The following is a 22,622-nucleotide window of genomic DNA, read 5'->3' on the forward strand; positions in this document are numbered from 1 at the left end:
AGTGGTTATGAATCTGCCTCGCATTGCAGGAGATAGGGGTTGGATCCCTCGTGGGAGAACTAAGATCCCACATGCTGCAAGGCAACTAAACCCATGCACTGCAAGTGCTGAGTCCTCAGGCCACAGCCAGAGAGTCCATGCACTGCGACAAAAGGTCCCACATGATGCAACCAAGACGCTTCACAGCAAGTAAATAAATATATTTATTAAACAAGAAAATAAAGGCGGGCACTTGCAAAGATACAGAGACAGAATGTGCTGGCAATTACTAACATATTGTATTTCTCTTTTTTTTAAAAGGACTTTGAAAACTGGAATGACATCCTGGGCCACAGAGGGTGACAGGTTTCCAGGGACCATATCAGAGAATCATGAGCAGTGCGTCTCCTTCTGCTGCGGCTGTGCCGCTCTGCTACGAGCACCTGAACAGATCCTGTGTGAAAACCCCCTACTCACCGGGTCCCCGCCTCATCCTCTACACCGTGTTCATCTTTGGAGCTGTGCTGGCTGTATTTGGAAATCTCCTGGTGATGATTGCAATTCTCCACTTCAAGCAGCTGCATTCTCCTACCAACTTCTTGATCGCCTCTCTGGCCTGTGCGGACTTCTTGGTGGGAGTGACTGTGATGCCCTTCAGCACAGTGAGGTCGGTGGAGAGCTGCTGGTACTTTGGGGAGAGTTACTGTCAACTCCACTCTTGTTTCAATGGGTCATTCTGTTATGCTTCCATCTACCACTTGTGTTTTATCTCTCTGGACAGGTACATTGCTGTCTCTGACCCCCTGGTCTATCCAACAAAGTTCACTGTATCTGTTTCTGGCATGTGTATTGCCTTCTCCTGGCTCTTTCCCATTATTTACACTTTTTCCCTTCTTGGCACAGGAACAAATGCAACTGGGCTGGAGGATCTAGTAAGTGCTCTCACTTGTGTGGGAGGCTGTCAAATTGCAGTGAATCAAAGTTGGGTATTGGTGAATTTTCTATTATTTTTCATTCCCACCCTTGTGATGGTAGTTCTGTACTCCAAGATTTTCCTCATTGCTAAACACCAGGCTAGACAAATTGAGAGTCTGAGCAATAAGACTGGGCGATGCTCAGACAGCTACCAAGACAGAGTGGCCAGGAGGGAGAGGAAGGCCGCAAGAACGCTGGGCGTCGCAGTGCTAGCGTTTCTGATCTCCTGGCTGCCTTACTTCCTGGACTCCATCATTGACGCCTTCCTAGGTTTCATCACTCCCACGTATGTTTATGAAATACTGGTTTGGATTGCTTATTATAACTCAGCTATGAACCCCTTGGTTTATGCTTTCTTTTATCCCTGGTTTCGAAAAGCCATCAACCTCATCGTCACAGGCAAAGTCTTACGAGAGAATTCCTCAACAATAAATTTGTTTTCTGAGTAGGTTCTGTTCTTAGTTTGGGAGAACTGAAAATAGACTCACATTGGTCAGATAATGAGGAGAAAAAAGTTAATAGTGAAAGTGAAATTTTTGTAATATAAAATAACTAAATTGTAGTTCAACCCTGACTCAAATGCTTAAATTCAAGTTCGTAATTCTTTGATAAATATAACATCAAAACCTATTTGTAATGGGGACAACACAGCTTTGGAGCCAGAAATGCCTGGATGGCAATACCCACTCTGCTGTTGGAACACTAGGGTGATCTTAGGTGATCTTGGGTGATCTTAGGTGATCTTGGGTGATCTTGGGTGATCTTAGGTGATCTTGGGTGATCTTGGGTGATCTTGGGTGATCTTGGGTCTTGGCTCTTTCTGGAATTCATGGTATTTCTCTGGTTAATAACCTCTCCCTCCTAGTAGTCATGACCAAATTTAGGAGAATACAAGGAAGGACCTAATATATATTTGTTAATATAAATCCTTCTTTCAGTTACCTTATATTAGTTCAATCTCTGCCTAAATCTTTTGCTTCTTCCTTTGTATTATTTTTCTATTAAAATGTAAACACAACCACTTAGTGACGTGGTGCCTCCTTGCTTAGGGAGGTCAAAGCAGTGGGTCTGCTCTGTTAGGTGGTGAGATCTGTGATTCCCACGTTGTGGTTTCAGAGTCAGGTAATATCAATCAAGTGATCACTCTGTTAACTATAATATCAATTCAGTTATGTCCAATGGGAAAGATAATTTGCATCATAACACTTATTTATTCAGTGAGCTTCTTCCTTATTAGTAAGTCTGCTCATAAAATTATATTAGAGTTTAGAACCAGTTAGCAGATGTTTAAAGCAGGGTTTTAAGACTGTCATTCATTATGTTACTTTATTTTCAGATTAATTTATTCCATATTCATTTAGTTGTATAGTGTTCTAAAAGTAATTTATAGTGGATTTTGAGGATACACTTGAAAGCATAACTTAAAAGTGTGCTCAAAAGAAGAAAGAAAACTGAAGTGAAGGGCATAGAATGAAGCCAAGACAGAGGCTGTGAAATGCATTTTCTTATGACCCACAAACTCAGTTCTAAGGCAAAAAAAAAAAAAAAGGAAATGAATTAGTTCTGCAATTAACAGTGGATTAATCAAGCCAATTATTTCAGAGAATTATTCTTGATACTAAGACTGGAGGGTTCTGTGTGTCAATTAGACTTTAAGATTTTAAAATCAAATTATGATATCTTTGGGGCAGGAGAGAATATACATCAAAGTATTCTTGCTATATTTTAAAATTTTCTAGTTTGATGTAAATCAACATTACCTATTAACACATTATTTCTGACTACCATTACACAAATACTTTGAATTGGTAAGCATTTCTAGAAATAGCGTATTATTTCTTTTTTTTTTTAATATTAAACAGTGAATTTTTTTTCTCTTTTTTTTTCCATTTATTTTTATTAGTTGGAGGCTAATTACTTTACAACATTGCAGTGGTATTATTTCTAATTATACTGTTTCTGGAGAAGGAGATGGCAACCCACTCCAGTATTCTTGCCTAGGAAATACCATGGACAGAGGACCCTGGCGGGCTGCAGTCCATGGGGTCACAAAGGGTCGGACCCGACTTAGTGACTGAGCATACTGTTTCTATCTGATTTTACAGATAATTAAAGGCACCCAAGCCTGCATGGTATCAGTTTATACACAATTTTTCAGTTCTAAAACAAAATGTAATGAATTTATTTTGATTCCTTTGGTCTCAATATAGTAATTTTCCTATATAATCTTGGTTTGCAAGCTACTGCTGGAATGCAATTTATGTTTCAACTCAGGACAAGAAAATTTAAGCGTAATATACTCACTGCCCATTTTGTTGTTCAGGCACATTGGCAGGCAGATTCTTTACCACTGAGCCATCTGGGAAGTCCTTTTTTTTTTTTGCTTTTTACTTTTTTTTTATGTATTCATTTTAATTTTTTTATTTTTTCCCCAATTATTTTTATTAATTGGAGGCTAATTACTTTACAATATTGTGGAAGTTCATTTTATATACAGAAATTGTGTGTATGTCAACCTGTCTTCCAGTTTATCCCTCCACCACTTATACCCTAGTAACCATAAGTTGTTTTCTATGTCTGTAACTTTATAAAATACCACTTTTACTATTAAAAAGACTAATTTATCAGGATGGTGGTTCTTAGAAACGTGGGGTTCAGAAATAATAAGAATGGTGAAAAATTCAAGGAACCGACAGATTATTTCTGAGTGTTAACTTTGCCAACCAAGGACACCACAAAAAGCAGCAAGAACAATCATATATACTTTGCAATAATTTCATAAAAGAAAAGTGTGTTTACTTTAGGAGGAATCTAACTCCTCACTTTACAGAGATCTAGGGGTCAGTCCAGGTTTTACACAGAAAAAGCTTCAGGTCTCCCACCCCATCCGGCTTCTAGACCACAGCTAGACTTCTATCTCTCCCTCTTTCCCTCTTTCTATACTTCTGGTGTAATATTTCTTTCTCATTAAGTTTCTCTATGCTAAAATAAGTCTGAAAACCCCAACTATAGTTCCATTCATTTCCTATTTCCTTTCTCTGAGTATATATTCTATTTGCTATTGTTGTTTTTAGTTGTTCAGTCGTGTCTGACACTTTTACAACCCCATGCACTGTAGCCCACCAGGCTCCACTGTCTAAGGGATTTCTCAGGCAAGAACACTGGAGCGGGTTGCCATTTCTTTCACAGGGGAATCTTCCTATCCCGGGGACAGAACCCGCATCTCCTGCATTAGCAGGCCGACTCTTTACCACTGAGCCACCAAGGAAGCCCATATATTACATTAAAAGTCTACAAAGTTGCAGCAGCATTTTGGGTTTATTCTGTTGGCAGGAACTTCGTGTCTGCACCTGCCTGTCTAGCCAGCTACTACTCTCTCACACAATACAGCCTTTCGCCATTGTAATACTTCCCCCAATTTTTATTCATACATCCACTTATCTGCTTACTTGAAGGTTTGTTCTCCTTTCAAGACTGAAAGATTCATGAAGAAAGGGGTCATGTCTATTTCATTCATTCCTTTGTACCCAGCTCCTGGCAATCAATAACTATGCCTTGGATTAAAGAATTAATTACTTAATAAATTCAAATAATGGAGGGAGATAAAGTTATTTCTGTACCCCAAATGACAAGTGATACTTGTAACACTTGTGATCATGTGATACTTTTTTTTGCCTAGAATCATGGTTCTAAGTAAGGCAGATCCACTAATATATTGGGTTCAGACAGTAAAGAATCCGTCTGCAATGCGGGAGACCTGGGTTCGATCCCAGGGTTGGGAAGGAAGATCCCCTGGAGAAGGGAACAGCTACCCACTCCAGTGTTCTGGCCTGGAGAATTCTATGGCCAGGGGAGCCTAGAATGGACAGAGGTGTCCGTGGGGTTGCCAAGAGTCAGACTCAACTGAGCTCATTTCACTCATTCCTTCTCTGATACATTTGCCCCTCAGAGGACACTTCTCAGTGTCTGGAGATATTTTTGGCTTTCATAATTAAGGGGATTTTACTGGCATCTAGTAGCAGGGATGCTGCTAGATGCCCTTTGATGTACAGGACAGATGCCACATCAAAACTTATCAGAACTCAAATGTCAATAGTGCTGAAGCTGAGAAAGCCTAGCCTACACCTTTGTCGACTTAAAGTAACTGATTATTTTACAAAATCAAACTCTCAGAATACATTAGGAAGAATCTAAGAGATCATTAAGAGTATTTTTTGTGTGTGTGACTAGGAATCAAATGGCCGGATGAATTAATCATAATTCCTATAGCACAATTCAAAAGAACAAGTCCAGATATATCTTCAAAGTCAGTGGCCCTACAGTGGCCAGAGTCTGGAATCCTTGAAGAAGGCTGCGTAATACTATCTTTTGCTCTGCCCTGTCCCGACATTCCAAGGGTGGGAAATTACCAAGAAATGTATTGCTGTGTTTCAGTTTTCTGTTCATTGTTCCTTCGTTGACATTTTTTAGCACAAAGGACAGAAAGTTCTACCACGTGGATTCAGAAACGAATGTGAATCATTTGGAGGGTTTAATGTGCGGACTGCTCACATGGATGAGGAGACGCTACAGACCCACTTCCAATGATGTCTAGAGAAGAGAACACATCGTTTCTCTAAGAGCACGGACAGTCATAGTAGTTCAGAAATGTGGACATGTCTAAATACCATGGTGGTTTTTTTTAATGTTTTCCTGAAATGTAATCCATCCATCTCAAGTTGCTCACACTGTATGCTACCTTTCCTGTTTGTTAGCAGCCAATGCATAGGTAAAAAAATGATTCTTATTGGGAGAGAGAAGCTAAGTGTCGACTCGCAGTGTCTGTACCTTATTATATCTCTGTAACAAAAATCCAATAAGGTGGTCACAGCAGGACTAAAAATGGGGGAAAAGTTCAAGTGTGAGAAGAAAAAAAATCTTGAGCTCAAGAAACATAATGACCTAATTAAAATGCTTGTTTGTACAGTAACTTTCTGCACACTCACTACTGAAAATAAACTTCCAAGTTCACACCTTACACTACAGGGATTCCATCTAGGGATTTTCCTATTGATGGCGTTTATATATCTGGAAGGGCTGTATGCTTTAGGCAGTAAGGCAGATAAACCTAACAGGAGTTGATGCTATAATTACTTCCCATATCAGTGCCTGTTGCAAAGAGGAACTCTGAAGGTAAAAATTTTTTAAAGATATTTAGGACCAAAAGGAAATTTTATCAAATTCAGGGATCTGAGCTTTAGTTAGCTGAAATTCACTCCCAGTGACTTTGCCCAGTGTAAATTTTTTGCATTTTATTCTGTTACTGAACTTATTTAAGATTTATAATAAAAAAGGAAAATTGAAAAAACAATAGTACTAATGTCTGATAATTTCCTCAGGCATCCTACTGTATGTATTCCCCCAGAAGCATAGAAACTCCGTGGAAATCAAGAAGGACAGAATTCTTTGAGTGTAAAGGGCAGATCATGAGCAACTCGTCCCCCACCACAGCTGTGCCGCTCTGCTACGAGCACCTGAATGGATCCTGTGTGAAAACCCCCTACTCACCCGCGTCCCGCCTGATTCTCTACATGGTATATGGCTTTGGGGCTGTGCTGGCCGTGTTTGGAAACCTCCTGGTGATGACTGCCATCCTGCATTTCAAGCAGCTGCACTCACCAACCAATTTTCTCATCGCCTCTCTGGCCTGTGCAGACTTTCTAGTGGGAGTGACTGTGATGCCCTTCAGCATGGTCAGGTCCGTGGAGAGCTGCTGGTACTTTGGGCAAAGTTTCTGAGCTTTGCACACATGCTGTGATGTGGCATTTTGTTACTCTTCTCTCTTCCACCTGTCCTTCATCTCCATCGACAGGTACATTGCTGTGACTGACCCCCTGGTCTATCCCACCAAGTTCACGGTGTCTGTGTCAGGGGTCTGCATCAGCATCTCCTGGATCCTGCCCATCACTTACAGTGGTGCCGTGTTCTACACAGGTGCCCATGAGAATGGGCTTGAGGAATTGTCTAGGGCCCTCAACTGTGTAGGAGGCTGTCAGATAGTTATAAATCAAAACTGGGTGTTGGTACATTTTCTATCCTTCTTTATACCTATCTTTGTGATGCTAATTCTCTATGGTAATATTTTCCTTGTGGCCAGACAACAGGCTAAAAAGATTGAAAATACTGGTAGCAAAACAGAGTCATCATCAGACAGTTACAAATCCAGAGTGGCCAAGAGAGAGAGAAAAGCAGCTAAAACCCTGGGTATCACAGTCATAGCATTCATGATTTCATGGTTACCATACAGCATTGACTCATTAATCGACGCCTTTATGGGCTTCATAACCCCGGCCTATATTTATGAGATTTGCTGTTGGTGTACTTATTACAACTCAGCCATGAACCCTTTGATCTATGCTTTATTTTACCCTTGGTTTAGGAAAGCCATCAAAGTTATTGTGAGTGGTCGGGTTTTCAAGAACGGTTCTGCAAGCCTGAATTTGTTCTCTGAACAAATGTAAGTCATTGGGTTGAGGAAGTTAAAGATATCATCATATTTTACAAATGAATGAATTTTTAAAAATCAAGTAAAATTGTTACTACAGAGGAAAAAAATTGCTTTTCCAGTTTAATTGGATAAATCAATGTGTCAGTCGGTTAGGATGTACATTTCCCTTTTGCTTCTCCAAAAATATTTATTTGAGTAATAAATGTTAAACCCATTATTGTTAGCTGCTGTAGAATGCACCATTTCCCATTCCCTGCAGTCATTCCCCACCTTTTCTCTCTTATTCCATTGACTCTTCCCTTTGTTACCTGTAAACATGTCTGTTCCCTTTTGTTTCCTTTCTTTTTTTCCTTACAAACTGATCTACTCATTCCCAATTTATCAAAATTTCTCCGTGATTAACTTTCTCCAGTTTGCTACTTTTCTTGCTTTGGTTATTTTCCCAGGGAATTTTTTTGGATGCAGTTAAAAGTACTATGTCTAAGTCTGCAGGGTGTCTGTGTCAGGAATTGGCCTCAGCATCTTCTATATCCTGCCCCTGGCATACAGTGGTGCCAAGATGTACACAGATGTCAGAGATGATGGGATGGAGGGATTAGTAATCGCTCTCTGCTTAGTAAGAGATTTTCAACCTGTTTAAATCTGTTTTGGATATTGATAGAATTTCTATTATTTTTCACACCTGGCTTTGTTAAGATGCTACTGTACAGAAATATTATTCTTATGGTTAGAAAATAGACTTTACTCTGTTTTAGTCTTTTTAAAGATGGAAAATATTACTAGAAAATAAATTTGTTACCAGGGACTTGCAAGATCAGAGTGGCTAAGAGACAGAGAAAAGCAGTTAAAACCCTGGGCTTCACAAGGCAGCACTTTTGGTCTCATAATTACTTGATGTGTCTGATTCATTCACTGATTCTTCTTTAAGTTTTATCACACTTCATATGCTTATGAGATACTTTGTTGGTTCAGTTATTGCAAATTGCCCTAAATCATTTGATTTATGCTTCATTTACCATTGGTTTGGGAGAGCAATAAAACTTATTAAACTGGCAATATTGAAAGACAGTTTATGAATTATAAAACTAACTTCTAAAGCCTAAATTTCATATCAATGATTTGAAAAATTTCAAGTTGATCTGGTGATATATTGGAAATTTCTGTAGTGATTATTGCATGAAATAACAGACTTGAAAATGATCATTCAGTTGAGGAGGAGACATGGTACCTCAACCTTAGCAGCTTCACTTTGATACGTTTACATATTTTGAAAAGTGAACATCCTTTGAGCATTTGATAGAACCATGTTATTTAGTAGTGGTCGACACAGTGGTCATAATTTCTAGTTTCCTCAAATCTTTACACCATCCTGCTCTGTCAGTTGTTATTTTCTTCTTTCAAGCCTGTTCCTGTTTTACCTTTCTTACCACTTAACTTTTTTTTCATTTTCATGCTTCTTCCTTCTCTGTTCCCTGTTAATGTCAGGTTGTTCTGTGGGGACTCAGTTTGCAATTATTTTGAGCAAATTGATTCCTGGGGTCCAGTCTTCTAGAGCTCCTAGAGGTCTCTGAGACCTATCCATCGGTCATTTCAGACTCAGGATGAGATTCATGTTTTATATTTTTAGGAGATATTTTGTAAATGTAGGAATAACCACTAGCCAAATGGAAGCCCAGTTTCTATCATAGTTGCATCCCTTTATGTAACCTTTTCTCATTTCATGAAGTTTGTTGTTTTACCTTCCAGCTCATGATGGAGAGCAATTGTTGGTTGTTTTTCCTTCTATAGGTACTATTTGGAGCTTATACACTGTTCATGATAAAAAATACCACTATTATCTATGTTATTGGAAAAATGTATAACTTAGAAATGTTGTTGTATAAAACTTTTTGAAAAATTCTTAAGGATCTTGCTTCATGTATCTCACAAAATCAGAACTGATTTCTTCCAGATGTTAAAAAACCAGAAGAAAACATATATGTATATATTTAATTTATTGGTAGAATCATGACAGAAAATCCATATGGATTCAGGCACTTAATTTTTAAACGTCAAAGAAAAAGAACACCATGTTAAGGAAAAACAGACAAACTTGGAAAAACTATTGGTAGCATGCATGATGAAGAATTAGTAGATTTAAAAAATGTAAAAGCAATTTACACAATAGAAAGATGGAGGCAAATGTCCCACTAAACAAATAAACAGGAAATTTTACAGAGGTGTGGCTAATAAATACATTAAAATGTCCAATGTACAAATAATTTTAAAAGTTAGTTAAAATGTAATAGAGTTTCATATCTCAAATTGGAAGGACAGCATTGAAAGGATCATTAATATCAGATTAATTAGATTCTGAGAAGTTGAGCATACTGCTGAGAGTTGGGCATGCTCATATATACATAGGAAAAACACAATTTAGTATCTCTTCTCTTGGAGGAAAATTAAGACATTTATGTAAAATTTCAAATCACATGTCACTTGACTCTGTTCTTCCATTTCTGCCAAGCAAGCCTAAGAAGATAGAGTCAGGCAAGGAAGGAAACATGACAAGGACATTCATTGTATATCTCTCAATTATAGATTGAAATAAACTAGGATTGACATGGTGCAAATTAAATCAATTATATTCTACTTTTGAAATGGAACATTACAAAACCATTAAAAAGAACAAATGCAAAAGAAAAAAAAAAAAACAAATGCCCTGTAACATTTGTAACATGTGGTAAGACATGGAACATTGTAACATGTGGTAAAACAACCACAATATATTTTTTTTTCACTAAAATCGAAAGAAAACAGAAGCAAAAAAATCTGACCTAGATTATAAAACAATATATGGACTAGGTCCCCATATTACACTTTTACAAAATGTAACTTTATGTATAACACACAGTGTCTGTGTTTGGGAAGGGGGATTTACTTTGTAATTTAGCTTTATCATTCTAATGTTTGTGATTAAAATACATAGGTTAAAATTGATATTAATAATACCACCATTATTTTTATCTAAGCATCATTAGCTTTATCTGTGTGCTTGCTTGTTTTATTTGGGGGGGGATCTCTTTTGAGAATATATCTTTGGTATATTTTTGTCTTATCTAATGAAACTATGACATAGGTACATTAGTATATTTTAGAAACTGCACCTTATATAAAGTATCTAAGAAATTATATCTTAATATTTTTAAGTATTTTTACGGTTTTCTTTCAGCAGATCATTAAGATGTTCCAACTCTTCTTGTCTATATTAATTACGTGCTTTCTTTAACAGCGATGGAAGCTACCAAGAGTCATGGTTCAACGTTCCACTTGTGCTTTATTTCTGCTCTTCAGGTCATTTCTTGAAAAGCGATAATCAGGCACAGTAAATGTGTTGAGTAGATGCACATATTTTCAGAGAGACTTCACCTCCCAGCGAGGGTGGAAGGAGCATTTCCCCTCTGGAAGGGGGAACGTTGCCCAGCCTGCCCCTTGTTGTTTAGCCTCTTGTGAGTCTTGTCTTTTCTTTTGTGACCGGTGGACAGAGGAGCCTGGCGGGCTACAGTAGCTGGGATGTCCCAGGCAAAAATACTGGCGTGGGTTACCATTTCCTTCTCCAGGGAATCCTCCTGACCCAGGGATCACCCCACATCCCTTGCATTGGTAAGCGAATTCTTCTGTAAAGCGTCCGCCTGCAATGTGGGAGACCTGGGTTCGATCCCTGGATCAGGAAGATCCCCTGAAGAAGGAAATGGCAACCCACTCCAGTATTCTTGCCTGGAAAATTCCATGGACAGAGCCACCAGTGAAGATTATAAGTCTGCCCCGTAGAGGTAGAAAAATGCATTCCTCAGAAGACAGACCTCAAAGAACACCCACAGATACTAGTGTGAGACCAAGCTCTCCGAAGATGGATGACACTGTGGGGATAAAGGTCACAACCCCCATATTTACTGAGGTATTTTTCTTGTACCTGGTGCAATGTGAGGCTCTAGGTAGATTTAAGAGTATTGCAGAAAAATAAATCCTATCTAGCATCCCTGAGCAGGTGGAGTGAAGATTTGTATCTGTCACCACGGGTGACATGTCCTCGCCCCTCCTGCCCTCTGACCTCTGCAGAATTCCAAACAGCTCGTGGAAACTAGGGGGTGAGGTCAGGTTGTGCGCAGGGCTCCTGGAGCGCACGCCGCCGCCACACTGCGCCTGCGCGCTACCGCCGCTCTTAGCCTTGCGGATGCTCTCAGCCTTGCGGATGCGTCCAGACGCCATCTCCCAGCCTCAACACACACCTCTCTCTGCCTGGGAAAGCCCTGTCTGTTTTTACCTTACATATCTCCTCGATCCTCTCGACCTATCTTTATAGTCACCTGCTTGGTAAAATTGCCTGTGGATACAGTCCCCGCTTCATTGTGGTGACCCCCACTGCACTGTCTTGTGTCCGACCGTCACCACATTGAGTTGTCATTACTTGTCCGCATGTTGGCCTCTCACATGGAGTTGGAGAAGTAAGATAAAGTATAATGGATAAGCTTTGATTTATTCAAAAGTCTTTTAAGTCGATAGACAATCCACCAGGAGGAAAGAAAGATTTGGAGCAAACCAGAACACTCGTAGCTTGATGGTGGGAGTATACAATGATCCAATTACTTTAGAAGATAGTATATACTTTCTTGCAGATTTAAACCTACACTTTGCAATATGACAACCCCAAGCTGAACAGTCTGAATATTTATTAACTGGTCAGACACGACTGAGCAACTGAACAACAGCAAAATACGGATAAAATAATTGTGGTATATTCAGACAATGGAATTACATTTAGCAATAACAAGGAATGAGCTGAAAATGTACTCAGACATGGATGAGACTCACAGACATCAACCTGAGTGAAATAAGTCAGGCACCAAAGAGGACAAACTTTGTGACTCTTTTCATACAAGATTTTTTTAGGCCTTGAAAATTAATCTCTAGCCATAGAATGGAGATCCACGTTTTCCCCAGGACAGGAGAAAGGAAATGTGGGGTGAGATTAACTATAAAAGGGCCTGAAGAGAATTGTTAGGGTGTTGCTTTCTACCTTGGTTGTGGTGGTGAATATAAGGGTGGATACATTTCTCATGTCATCAGTCCATGCGTGCTAAAAATGTAAACTTTTCAAATTTATTTTATGCCTCAGTATGAAAAAGCTGATTTTTAAACATAGAAGCCATTCCTCAGAAAAAGTCATTGTATTTGTTCAGTTTAGGGCTGTGCTGGGTCTTCGCTATGGTGCAGGCTTTTCTCTGGTTGCAGCGAGCAGGCTGTTCCCCCAGCTGCAGTGCGCAGTCTTACCCCCCGTGGCTTCTCCTTGCCGAGCACGTGGTGCAGGGGCTTCAGAAGCTGCAGCATGTGGCCTCGGTTTGCGGCTCCCGGGCTCTGGAGCTCAGGCTCAGCGTTGCGGTGCATGGACTCAGTTGCTCCTTGGCCTCTGGGATCTTTCCTGATCAGGGATCGAACCTGTGTCTCCTGCACTGTTCCGGAGATTCTTACCACTGAGCGATCAGGGAAGCCCCAGAAAACACTTTTTAAAAAACTAAGGTGAGATCTGTTCTAGACTGCTGAGAGGAAAAGGAAATTTGTCAGTGGTAAAATCCAGAGTGTAACATAGGAATATCCACATTCCAAAAGTCCTTTCAACATTTTAATTTTTTAAATATCTTTCATACTGCTCTCACTGCAACTCCAACAACAACAGGAGCAGAAACAGTGCTTTGTTTGTACTTTCACTTCCTTCGTTCCCTGAGGCAAACTGCCCCACTTTCCCAAGTCAGAATTTTTAAAGGTAAACCTGAATCATTCAAATATTTAACATATGATTATTTAACTTCTTTGAGCTTTCCAGTGTGTGCTGTGGTAAAGAATCCGACTGCCAATACAGGAGACATAAAACACACATATTAGATCCCTGTGTTGGGAAGATCCCCTGGGGAAGGAAATGGCAATCCTCTCCAGTACTCTTGCCTGGAAAATTCCATGGACAGAGGAGCCTGGTGGGCTATAACCCGTGTGGTCACGAAGAGTCAGACACGACGGAGGGACTGAGCAGCTGGACCCACACGTTTAATTTCTTTAACACAAATCAACGCTGGTAGGGATAAAGAGTTTATCTGAAAGAGTTCTAGTGACATTCAACACAGAAATCATACATAAATGGTTCTAACAAAAGTGAAAGGGCAATATTTAATAATAGCAAATAATATGACTTTCAAATTCCACTCAAAGGTTTTAAGGGATAGGCACTATTCTGTTCCATGCAAAGCTAAAATGTCATTAGTAGGAAATTAGTAGGGCATAGACTTATTTTAGCATAAACATAATTGTTATTTAATTTTTTCTTTCTAAGCACCTTAAACTTATGGGGATTCAGTCTTAAGGGCTTTGGGAATTGAAATTATTCAGTTATATTCCTGAGGGGAGAGAGTGTTTGGGGCATTATCATTGTTCTGATAAATTAGGGAAATAATGCTAATAAAATGTGGCATTCGAACACGTATCATGTAATACCTTCTTGAAAACAACCTCTCCTTTGATATGAAAAACTAGGTAAGATTTTTTAAGTTAAATTAACAGCATTTTATGTAATGTTGAAAATTAACTGCTTATTCATTTGAAAGTGATTATTTTACAAGATGAGGATATGAATCACATTCTAAACATGCAAATAAAGATTTGCACTTACAAGGAATTAAAGACAGAATACACTGGCAACTGCTGACATTGTATTTATCTTTTCTTTAAGGACATTTTGAAAACTGGAATGACATCCTGGGCCACAGAGGGTGACAGGTTTCCAGGGATCAAATCAGAAAATCATGAGCAGTGCGTCTCCTTCTGCTGCGGCTGTGCCGCTCTGCTACGAGCACCTGAACGGATCCTGTGTGAAAACCCCCTACTCACCGGGTCCCCGCCTCATCCTCTACACCGTGTTCATCTTTGGAGCTGTGCTGGCTGTATTTGGAAATCTCCTGGTGATGATTGCAGTTCTCCACTTCAAGCAGCTGCATTCTCCTACCAACTTCTTGATCGCCTCTCTGGCCTGTGTGGACTTCTTGGTGGGAGTGACTGTGATGCCCTTCAGCACAGTGAGGTCGGTGGAGAGCTGCTGGTACTTTGGGGAGAGTTACTGTCAACTCCACTCTTGTTTTGATGGGTCATTCTGTTACGCTTCCATCTACCACTTGTGCTTTATCTCTCTGGACAGGTACATTGCGGTCACTGACCCCCTGGTCTATCCAGCCAGGTTCACTGTGTCTGTTTCTGGCATGTGTATTGCCTTCTCCTGGCTCTTTCCCATTATTTATTCTTTTTCTCTTTTTGGCACAGGAGCAAATGCAGCTGGCCTGGAGGATCTAGTAAGTGCTCTCACTTGTGTGGGAGGCTGTCAAATTGCAGTGAATCAGAGTTGGGTATTGGTGGATTTTCTATTATTTTTCATCCCCTCCCTTGTGATGATAGTTCTGTACTCCAAGATTTTCCTCATTGCTAAACAGCAGGCTAGACAAATTGAGAGTCTGAGCAATAAGACTGGGCAATGCTCAGACAGCTACCAAGACAGAGTGGCCAGGAGGGAGAGGAAGGCTGCAAGAACGCTGGGCGTCGCAGTGCTAGCGTTTCTGATCTCCTGGCTGCCTTACTTCCTGGACTCCATCATTGACGCCTTCCTAGGTTTCATCACTCCCACGTATGTTTATGAAATACTGGTTTGGATTGCTTATTATAACTCAGCTATGAACCCCTTGATCTATGCTTTCTTTTATCCTTGGTTTCGAAAAGCCATCAACCTCGTCGTTACAGGCAAAGTCTTGAGAGAGAATTCCTCAACAGTAAATTTATTTTGTGGGTAAGCCCACATTTTAGATGGAGGAATTGATAGTAGATTCACAGTGAACACACCATTGGGCAGAAAACTTAATCCTATACATGCAAGATCTTGTAAAGTAAAAGAATAAATTATGCTTCCAATATGACCTGAAGACAAATTCAGTTTCATCATTCTTTGGTCAATATAACATAAAAACCTGGTTATTATGGAAACAGCATGACCTTGGAGCCAGAAACATGGCATTTGGGCATCTTGGGCTGCTACTTGTCTCTGGACTTCACTGGACGTCTCTAGTCATTAATCCCCTCCCTGTAGCATTCTTGAGAAAATGTAAAAGAATGTATAGATAGAAACTGCAATGTTCTGTTATTCAAAGTCCTCCCGTTACTTTACAATACTTCAATCCCTGGTTATGGCTTCTCTTTATTCCTTTGAAATGTTTTTTAAATTAATATTACAGTGTAAGTGTAGCTGGGAATACTTAGAGATATTCTGGCTCAGGGAGGGCAAAGTAGCGACTGCCCTGTCAGATGTTCAGATTTGTGAGTCCAGAAATATAATCTCAGAGTTGGGTAAAATCAACCCAGAGATAAATGTATTGACTATAATATCTGTCCAGTTACTTACTATGGGAAACGTAATTGATGTTATAAATAGAATTCATTTGTTGAGTGGGCTACTTCCTGGTGATTGTCTGCTCATAAAATTTTGGCCGACTTTATAAATCTTACCAGTTAACATATGTTTAGAGCACACATAAGTTTTTAACATTGTCATTTGTTATTGTACTTTATGTTAAATTAGCTTACTGTTTTGTTCACTTTTGCATTGTTCCAGAGATTATTTATAAAGATTTTCAATAATATACATGAAAGCCCAAATTACAAATATGTTCCAAAAAATACAGAACTGAAATGAAGGATATAAAAAGATGACAGGCAGAGGCTGAGAAATGCATTTTATATAACCCACAAATTTGAAACTGAACAAGTTAAGCAATTCACATTGTATAGAAGCCAGTCAACTTTTCAGACGTGGAGACTTGTTTTTGGTACTAAGACGAGAGAATGCTATATTTCTGTATTTTAAATAATTTTTAAAATAAATTGCTCGATTCTCTTCTAATTTTATTTTCTAGCAATCAGATATCAAGTTTGAGAAATCAGAGCATCATATCATTGGGACGGGGATGAATATATGTCAAAATGTCCTTGTTTATTTCTCTAATTTCTCATTTAATGTAAATCAATCATATATTAGGGATGTCGTTTCTGATTATTATTAAACAAATGCTTTCAGTTGGTAAACCTTTTATGAGATTGTATATTATTTCTGATTAATGTACTTATGAGAAACTCTCTCATCTTTACTTGATAGCTAAAGATGAAACAAATGATTTAAAGGCACCCTAGACTGCTTAGCATTAGTTTACCCTCAACTCTTCAGTTCTGACAGTGAAAATCATCAATTTATTTTGATTTACTGCTTTCAAAAATACAATCTTTGTTGTTGCTCAGTCACTAAGTCACGTTTGACTCGTTGCAACCCCATGGACTGCAGCATACCAGGCTTCCCTGTCCTTCACTATCTTCCAGAGTTTGCTCAAATTCACCCTCTGTCTCTGTCACCCCCTTTTCCTCCTGCCCTTAATCTCTCCTAGCATCAGGGTTTTTTCCAATGAATTGGCTCCTGCCATCAGGTGTGGCTCAGCTGGATAAGAATCTGCCTGCAGTGTGGGAGATCTGGGTTCAATCCCTGGATTGGGAAGATCCCCTGGAGAAGGGAAAGTCTACCCACTCCAGTATTCTGGCCTAGAGAATTCCTCGACTCTATAGTCCATGAGGTTGCAAAGAGTCGGACATGACTGAGTGACTTTCACTTCACATCAAGTGACCAGAGTATTGGTGCTTCAGCTTTAACATCAGTCCTTCCAATGAATATTTAGGGTTTATCTCCTTTAGGATTGACTGGTTTAATCTCCTTGCTGTCCAAGGAACTCTTCTCCAGCATCACAATTGGGAAGCATCAGTTCTTTGGTGCTCAACCTTCTTTATGGTCCAACTGTCACATCCATACATGACTACTGGAAAACCATAGCTTTGACCCTATGAACCTTTGTCAGCAAAATGATGTCTTTGCTTTTTATTATGCTGTCTAGGTTTATCATAGCTTTCCTTCCAAGGAGCAAGCGTCTTCTAATTTCATGGCTGCAGTTACTGTCAGCAGTGATTTTGGAGGCCCCCAGAAATTCTAATTGCCATGACGTGATGGAACCAGACGCCATGATTTTAGTTTCCTGAATGTTGAGTTGTAAGCCAGCTTTTCCCTCTTCTCTTTCACCCTCATCTATAGGCTCTGTAGTTCCTCTTTACTTTCTGCCATTAGAGTGGCATCATCTGCATATCTGAGGTTATTGACATTTTTCTCAGCAATCTTGATTCCAGTTTGCAATTCATTCATTCTGGCATTTCACATGCCAGATTTACACATGCCAGTACATTTAGATGTACTCTGAGTATAAGTTAAATAAGCCGAGTAACAATATACAGCCTTGTCTTTCTGCTTTCCCAATTTTGAACCAGTCCTTTGTTCCATGTCCGGTTCTAACTGTTGCTTCTTGTCCTGCACACAGGTTTTTCAGGAGACAGGTAAGGTGGTATGGTATTCCCATCTCTTGAATAATTTCCCACAGTTTGTTGAACCATACAGTCAAAGGCTTTCATGAAATCAATGAAGGAGAAGTAGATATTTTTCTGGAATCTCCTTGCTTTCTCTGTGATTCAGTGAATTTTGGCAATTTGATCTCTGGTTCTTCTGCCTTTTCTAAACCCAGTTTGTACTTCCAGATGTTCTCGGTTCACTGTTAAAGCTGAGCTTGAAGGATTTTGAGCATAACCTTACTAGCATGTTAAATGAACAGAATTGTATGGTAGTACAATTCTTTGGTGAACATTCTCTGGCATTGCCCTTTTTTGGAATTGGTTTGAAAACTGACCTTTTCCAGTCCTGTGGCCACTGCTGAGTTTTCCAAATTTGCTGGCATATTGAATGCAGCACATTCACAGCATTATATTTTAGGATTTGAAATAGCTCAGCTAGAATTCCATCACCTGCACTAGCTTTGTTCCTCATAATGCTTCCTAAGGCCCAGTTGACTTCTCACTCCAGATGTCTGGCTCTAGGTGACTGATCACACCATTGTGGTTAATCTGAGTCATTAAGACCTTTTATATATAGTTCTTCTGCGTGTTCTTGCCACCTCTTCTTAATATCTTATGCTTCTCTTAGGTCCTTACCATTTCTGTCCGCTATCGTGCCCATCCTTGTGTGAAGTGTTCCCTTGATATCTCCTGTTTTTTGAAGAGATCTCTAGTCTTTCCCAGTCTGTTGTTTTCCTCTGTTTCTTTGCGTTGTTCATTTTAAAAGGTCTTCTCATCTCTCTTTGCTATTCCTGGGACTCTGCGTTCAGTTGGGTATATCTTTCCCTCTCTCCTTTGCTTTTCGCGTCTCTTCTTTCCTCACTATTTGTGAACCGTCCTCAGATACCACTGTGCCTTCGTCAGTGCAGTGACTTTCTCTGATCATGTGCCACCAGAGATAGAGAAACCGTACTTCCTCATTTCAACAATGAAAAAGCTAAAATCAAAGTTTAAAAGTCTGCTGAATATCTAAAGCTTCTGGATTCAAATGAGCACTCTAACATCTTGTTTAATGCATTTATACTTGTCTTTCTTTTGTTTTAGTAGACTTTCACATATATTAGACAAACATTTAGTTTTACCACTTCCTTTCCTAGGTCAACATTTTATTCTGTCTATAATTATAAATATTTTAGAACTTCCTTATTAAGAAAACAACAAGCACTTGCCCTCATCTCTCTCTTCTGTAGTTTACTCTGGCTCTGTGTGGACTAGTCTATGGGCCTTTGCTTCAGCGAACACTTACTGAGTGTTTCTGGTGTGTAACACATGAGCTTTGGAGTTGGCAGGGTACAGTGATAAAAGCCATCTAAACCTAAGAGTGCTTTGTCTAAGTCGTGGCTCTTTCACTGTGTCCTTGGGACCACCTTACCTCCCCACTCAGGCTTCACAACAGCTCTGTGTGCAAGGGAGTGTTATTACTCTATTATTATTGTTTTACATCATAAGTGAGGAACCTGGGGTATAAAAAAGTGAATCTCATGCCCAAGATGGCATATTCATTAAACAATAGAGCCAGTGTTCTGGCTTTCCAGGTGCTGCTAGTGGTAAAAATCAGCCTGCCAGTGCAGGAGACACAAGAGATGCAGGTTCGATCCCTGGGTCAGGAAGATCCCCTGGAGTAAGGACTGACAACCTAGTCAGGTATTCTGGAAAATTTCATGAACCGAGGAACCTGCCAGCCTACATTCCATGGAGCTGGAAAGAGTGAGATGTGACTGTGTGCGTACACACATACTCTGTCTCTCTCACACACACACACACACACACACACACACACACACACGCACACACACACACAGAGCCAGTATTCACATCCAGGGAGTCAGAAATTAAATGAAATAACCAGTAACTAAATTTTCTCCCCTGATGTGGCCCAGCCACTGCCATCAAGTCATTGGGAGCAATATGAAAACAAACTTTGTACTAATTATTTCAAAGGAAAAATTCAGCCATCATAAAGGAAAGGCTAAACAAAATTCTTTGGAGATATGGGGACACTGGTGGGAATAACCGATTTCCTGTGACATATCATTTCAACCTACATTTCTTCATTATATATTTTACTGTATGAGGTTCCCCCCTCTGAGGGTGAAGGGAGGATCATTTAGGTAAATTGCATCTTAATTTCAATGGCAGGATTGGTCTGCCCATCAAACAAATACAAACAATCTTGTTGTTTCTATTAATAACTATTTACTTCCTTTGAGCCTCTTCTCCACAGCAAGACTTCTACTTTCAAAACATTTCAAGGCACCTGAGTATTATGAATTTCCAAATTGCAAACAATTTTTTAATGGATATCATATATTATTATGACAAGGAATGATTATATTTTCAAATCTTGTGCTCCTTTAATAGCTCATTTATTTACAGTACTTTATAATTTTATTTTTTATTTATTTTATTTTATTTGACTGTACTGGATCTTAGTTGTAGCATATGGAGTCTAGTTCCCTGACCAGGAACTGAAAGCAGGCTCCCTGAATTGGGAATGGAGAGGCTTTGCCACTGGACCACCCGGGACGTCCCAGCACCACCTGGTAAAGTGTGTCTTCATTTTCTTCATGAATGAAAAGCTAGAACAATAGAGATTGGAAATGTGTATCTACATAGCCTCTGCCTTCTTAGGAACCACTTTGTTCATTTGGCTGTTACACTGCTTTCTGCTTTCTGATGATCTGTTGGGTATATTGTGTCCCCCTCTCTCCCCAAATGTGTGCTCCTCAGAGGAAGATAACCAGCTCTTCATATGAATACCTCTAAGGTGGACGTCCCACTGTTTGTGGAATATAGCAGAGAGCCAAACACTGGAATAGCAAATAGCATAGATTCCTCTAATAGGTTTTTCTGAGTAACAAAAACAATGTAGAAAGACTCAGCACAACTCTTTTCATAGTCGACATTAGATATTACTTTTTCTATGTAGTTGATTTCTCAGATACCTGCTTCTATTGGAAGACATTTCACTGTCTCAAAAGTTTGGAATTGACCAGAGGCTGCCCTGGTTTATTTTGAGGGTTATTTTATGCAAAAATACCACCTTTGTTATTAAAAAGACTAATATCTCAGAATGGTAGTTCTTAGAAACCTGGGTTTCAAAAATAAGAAAATTTGTAAAAAAAAAAAAATTCAAGGAACCAGCAGATACTTGCCAAATATAAACGTTGCCAACTCAGGACATCATAGACAGCAGCAGCAACCGTAGCAGGGACAGCTTTATGTTTTGGCAGAATTTCACAGAAGAAAAGTGTGTTTTCATATCAATATATAAGAAATAGATTATTTAAGAATAAAGGGCAGTTCTCATATGACCCAGCAATCCCACTTCTGGGCATACACACCAAGGAAACCAGATCTGAAAGAGACACGTGCACCCCAATGTTCATCGCAGCACTGTTTATAATAGCCAGGACATGGAAGCAACCTAGATGCCCATCAGCAGACGAATGGATGAGGAAGCTGTGGTACATATACACCATGGAATATTACTCAGCCATTAAAAAGAATTCATTTGAATCAGTTCTAATGAGATGGATGAAACTGGAGCCCATTATACAGAGTGAAGTAAGCCAGAAAGATAAAGACCATTACAGTATACTAACACATATATATGGACTTTAGAAAGATGGTAATGATAACCCTATATGCAAAACAGAAAAAGAGACTCAGATGTATAGAACAGACTTGTGGACTCTGTGGGAGAAGGCGAGGGTGGGATGTTTCAAGAGAACAGCATTGAAACATGTATATTATCTAGGGTGAAACAGATCACCAGCCCAGGTCGGGTGCATGAGACAAGTGCTTGGGCCTGGTGCACTGGGAAGACCCAGAGGGATCGGGTGGAGAGGGAGGTGGGAGGGGGGACTGGGATGGGGAATACATGTAAATCCATGGCTAATTCATTTCAATGTATAACAAAAACTACTGTAATGATGTAAAGTAATTAGCCTCCAACTAATAAAAATAAAAAATAAAAAAAATAAAGGGCAGTTCTGTAAATTGAACAAACAATATGACACACGCATCTTATTGTTCTTATTGTTCTCACTCTCCTCTGAACAATAAGGAGTTTGACCTCGTTCAGCACTGATCCCCAGACTGGCATCTCAACATAACTGAATTAAGATTGAAAGACATTACAAAGAATAAATATTGAGATTTAACTTTACAAACATATTTCCTTTTGTGTCGGTTCTGTGCACCTTTTAGGAGCCTGGTCTTCATTTGAGGTCTCTGCTCTTTCACAGCAGTGAGGGGGCATCCTTTGCATTCTTCCTCATGGTGGTGGAACATTCACCCCCCCCAACCTCCCAGAAACCCCCAAAGGTCATCAGATTGTACCAGTCTTGCCTCCCTCCAATATTGTCAACACTGGCACAGGGTCCTTCTTCCTTTTTGCACCTTAATGTTAATTCTGAGCACTCAGTCATTCTCTCAGAATTATAATACTTATATATATACTTATACATACATATATGTATAAAACATTTAAAGTGTGAACACTTGCTCTGTTAAATACTGAATCATGTGCTTTAGCAATACTAAGCCTAATAATCATCGTACTAACTCTTTGTTGAAGGTAAAATTATATCCCCATTTCACAGCTGAAAATACTGAGGCCTGGGCCAGTTATGAAGTT

At 39.5% G+C, this 22,622-nt stretch overlaps 2 protein-coding genes and 1 pseudogene across 2 annotated transcripts; all 3 read left to right on the forward strand.

The window, feature by feature from the left end:
• Positions 1-308: 308 nt before the first annotated feature.
• On the forward strand, positions 309-1,403 carry LOC110131612 (trace amine-associated receptor 7a-like). Its single transcript, XM_020884370.2, has one exon. The coding sequence runs from the start codon at positions 372-374 to the stop codon at positions 1,401-1,403; it is 1,032 nt and encodes a 343-aa protein (XP_020740029.2). The 5' UTR covers positions 309-371.
• A 5,010-nt stretch (positions 1,404-6,413) lies between these two features.
• LOC110131613 (trace amine-associated receptor 6-like) lies at positions 6,414-7,454 on the forward strand (annotated as a pseudogene).
• Positions 7,455-14,271: 6,817 nt separating this feature from the next.
• On the forward strand, positions 14,272-15,303 carry LOC110131614 (trace amine-associated receptor 7a-like). The gene has a single exon (XM_020884372.2). The coding sequence runs from the start codon at positions 14,272-14,274 to the stop codon at positions 15,301-15,303; it is 1,032 nt and encodes a 343-aa protein (XP_020740031.2).
• Positions 15,304-22,622: the final 7,319 nt, after the last annotated feature.

This window comes from Odocoileus virginianus, chromosome 34 (genome assembly GCF_023699985.2).
Source record: "Odocoileus virginianus isolate 20LAN1187 ecotype Illinois chromosome 34, Ovbor_1.2, whole genome shotgun sequence".
Taxonomy (NCBI): domain Eukaryota; kingdom Metazoa; phylum Chordata; class Mammalia; order Artiodactyla; family Cervidae; genus Odocoileus; species Odocoileus virginianus.

Coding starts and splice junctions, on each gene's coding strand:
- LOC110131612 (XM_020884370.2), top strand. CDS start 372: ATGAGCAGTGCGTCTCCTTCTGCTGCGGCTGTGCCGCTCTGCTACGAG.
- LOC110131614 (XM_020884372.2), top strand. CDS start 14,272: ATGAGCAGTGCGTCTCCTTCTGCTGCGGCTGTGCCGCTCTGCTACGAG.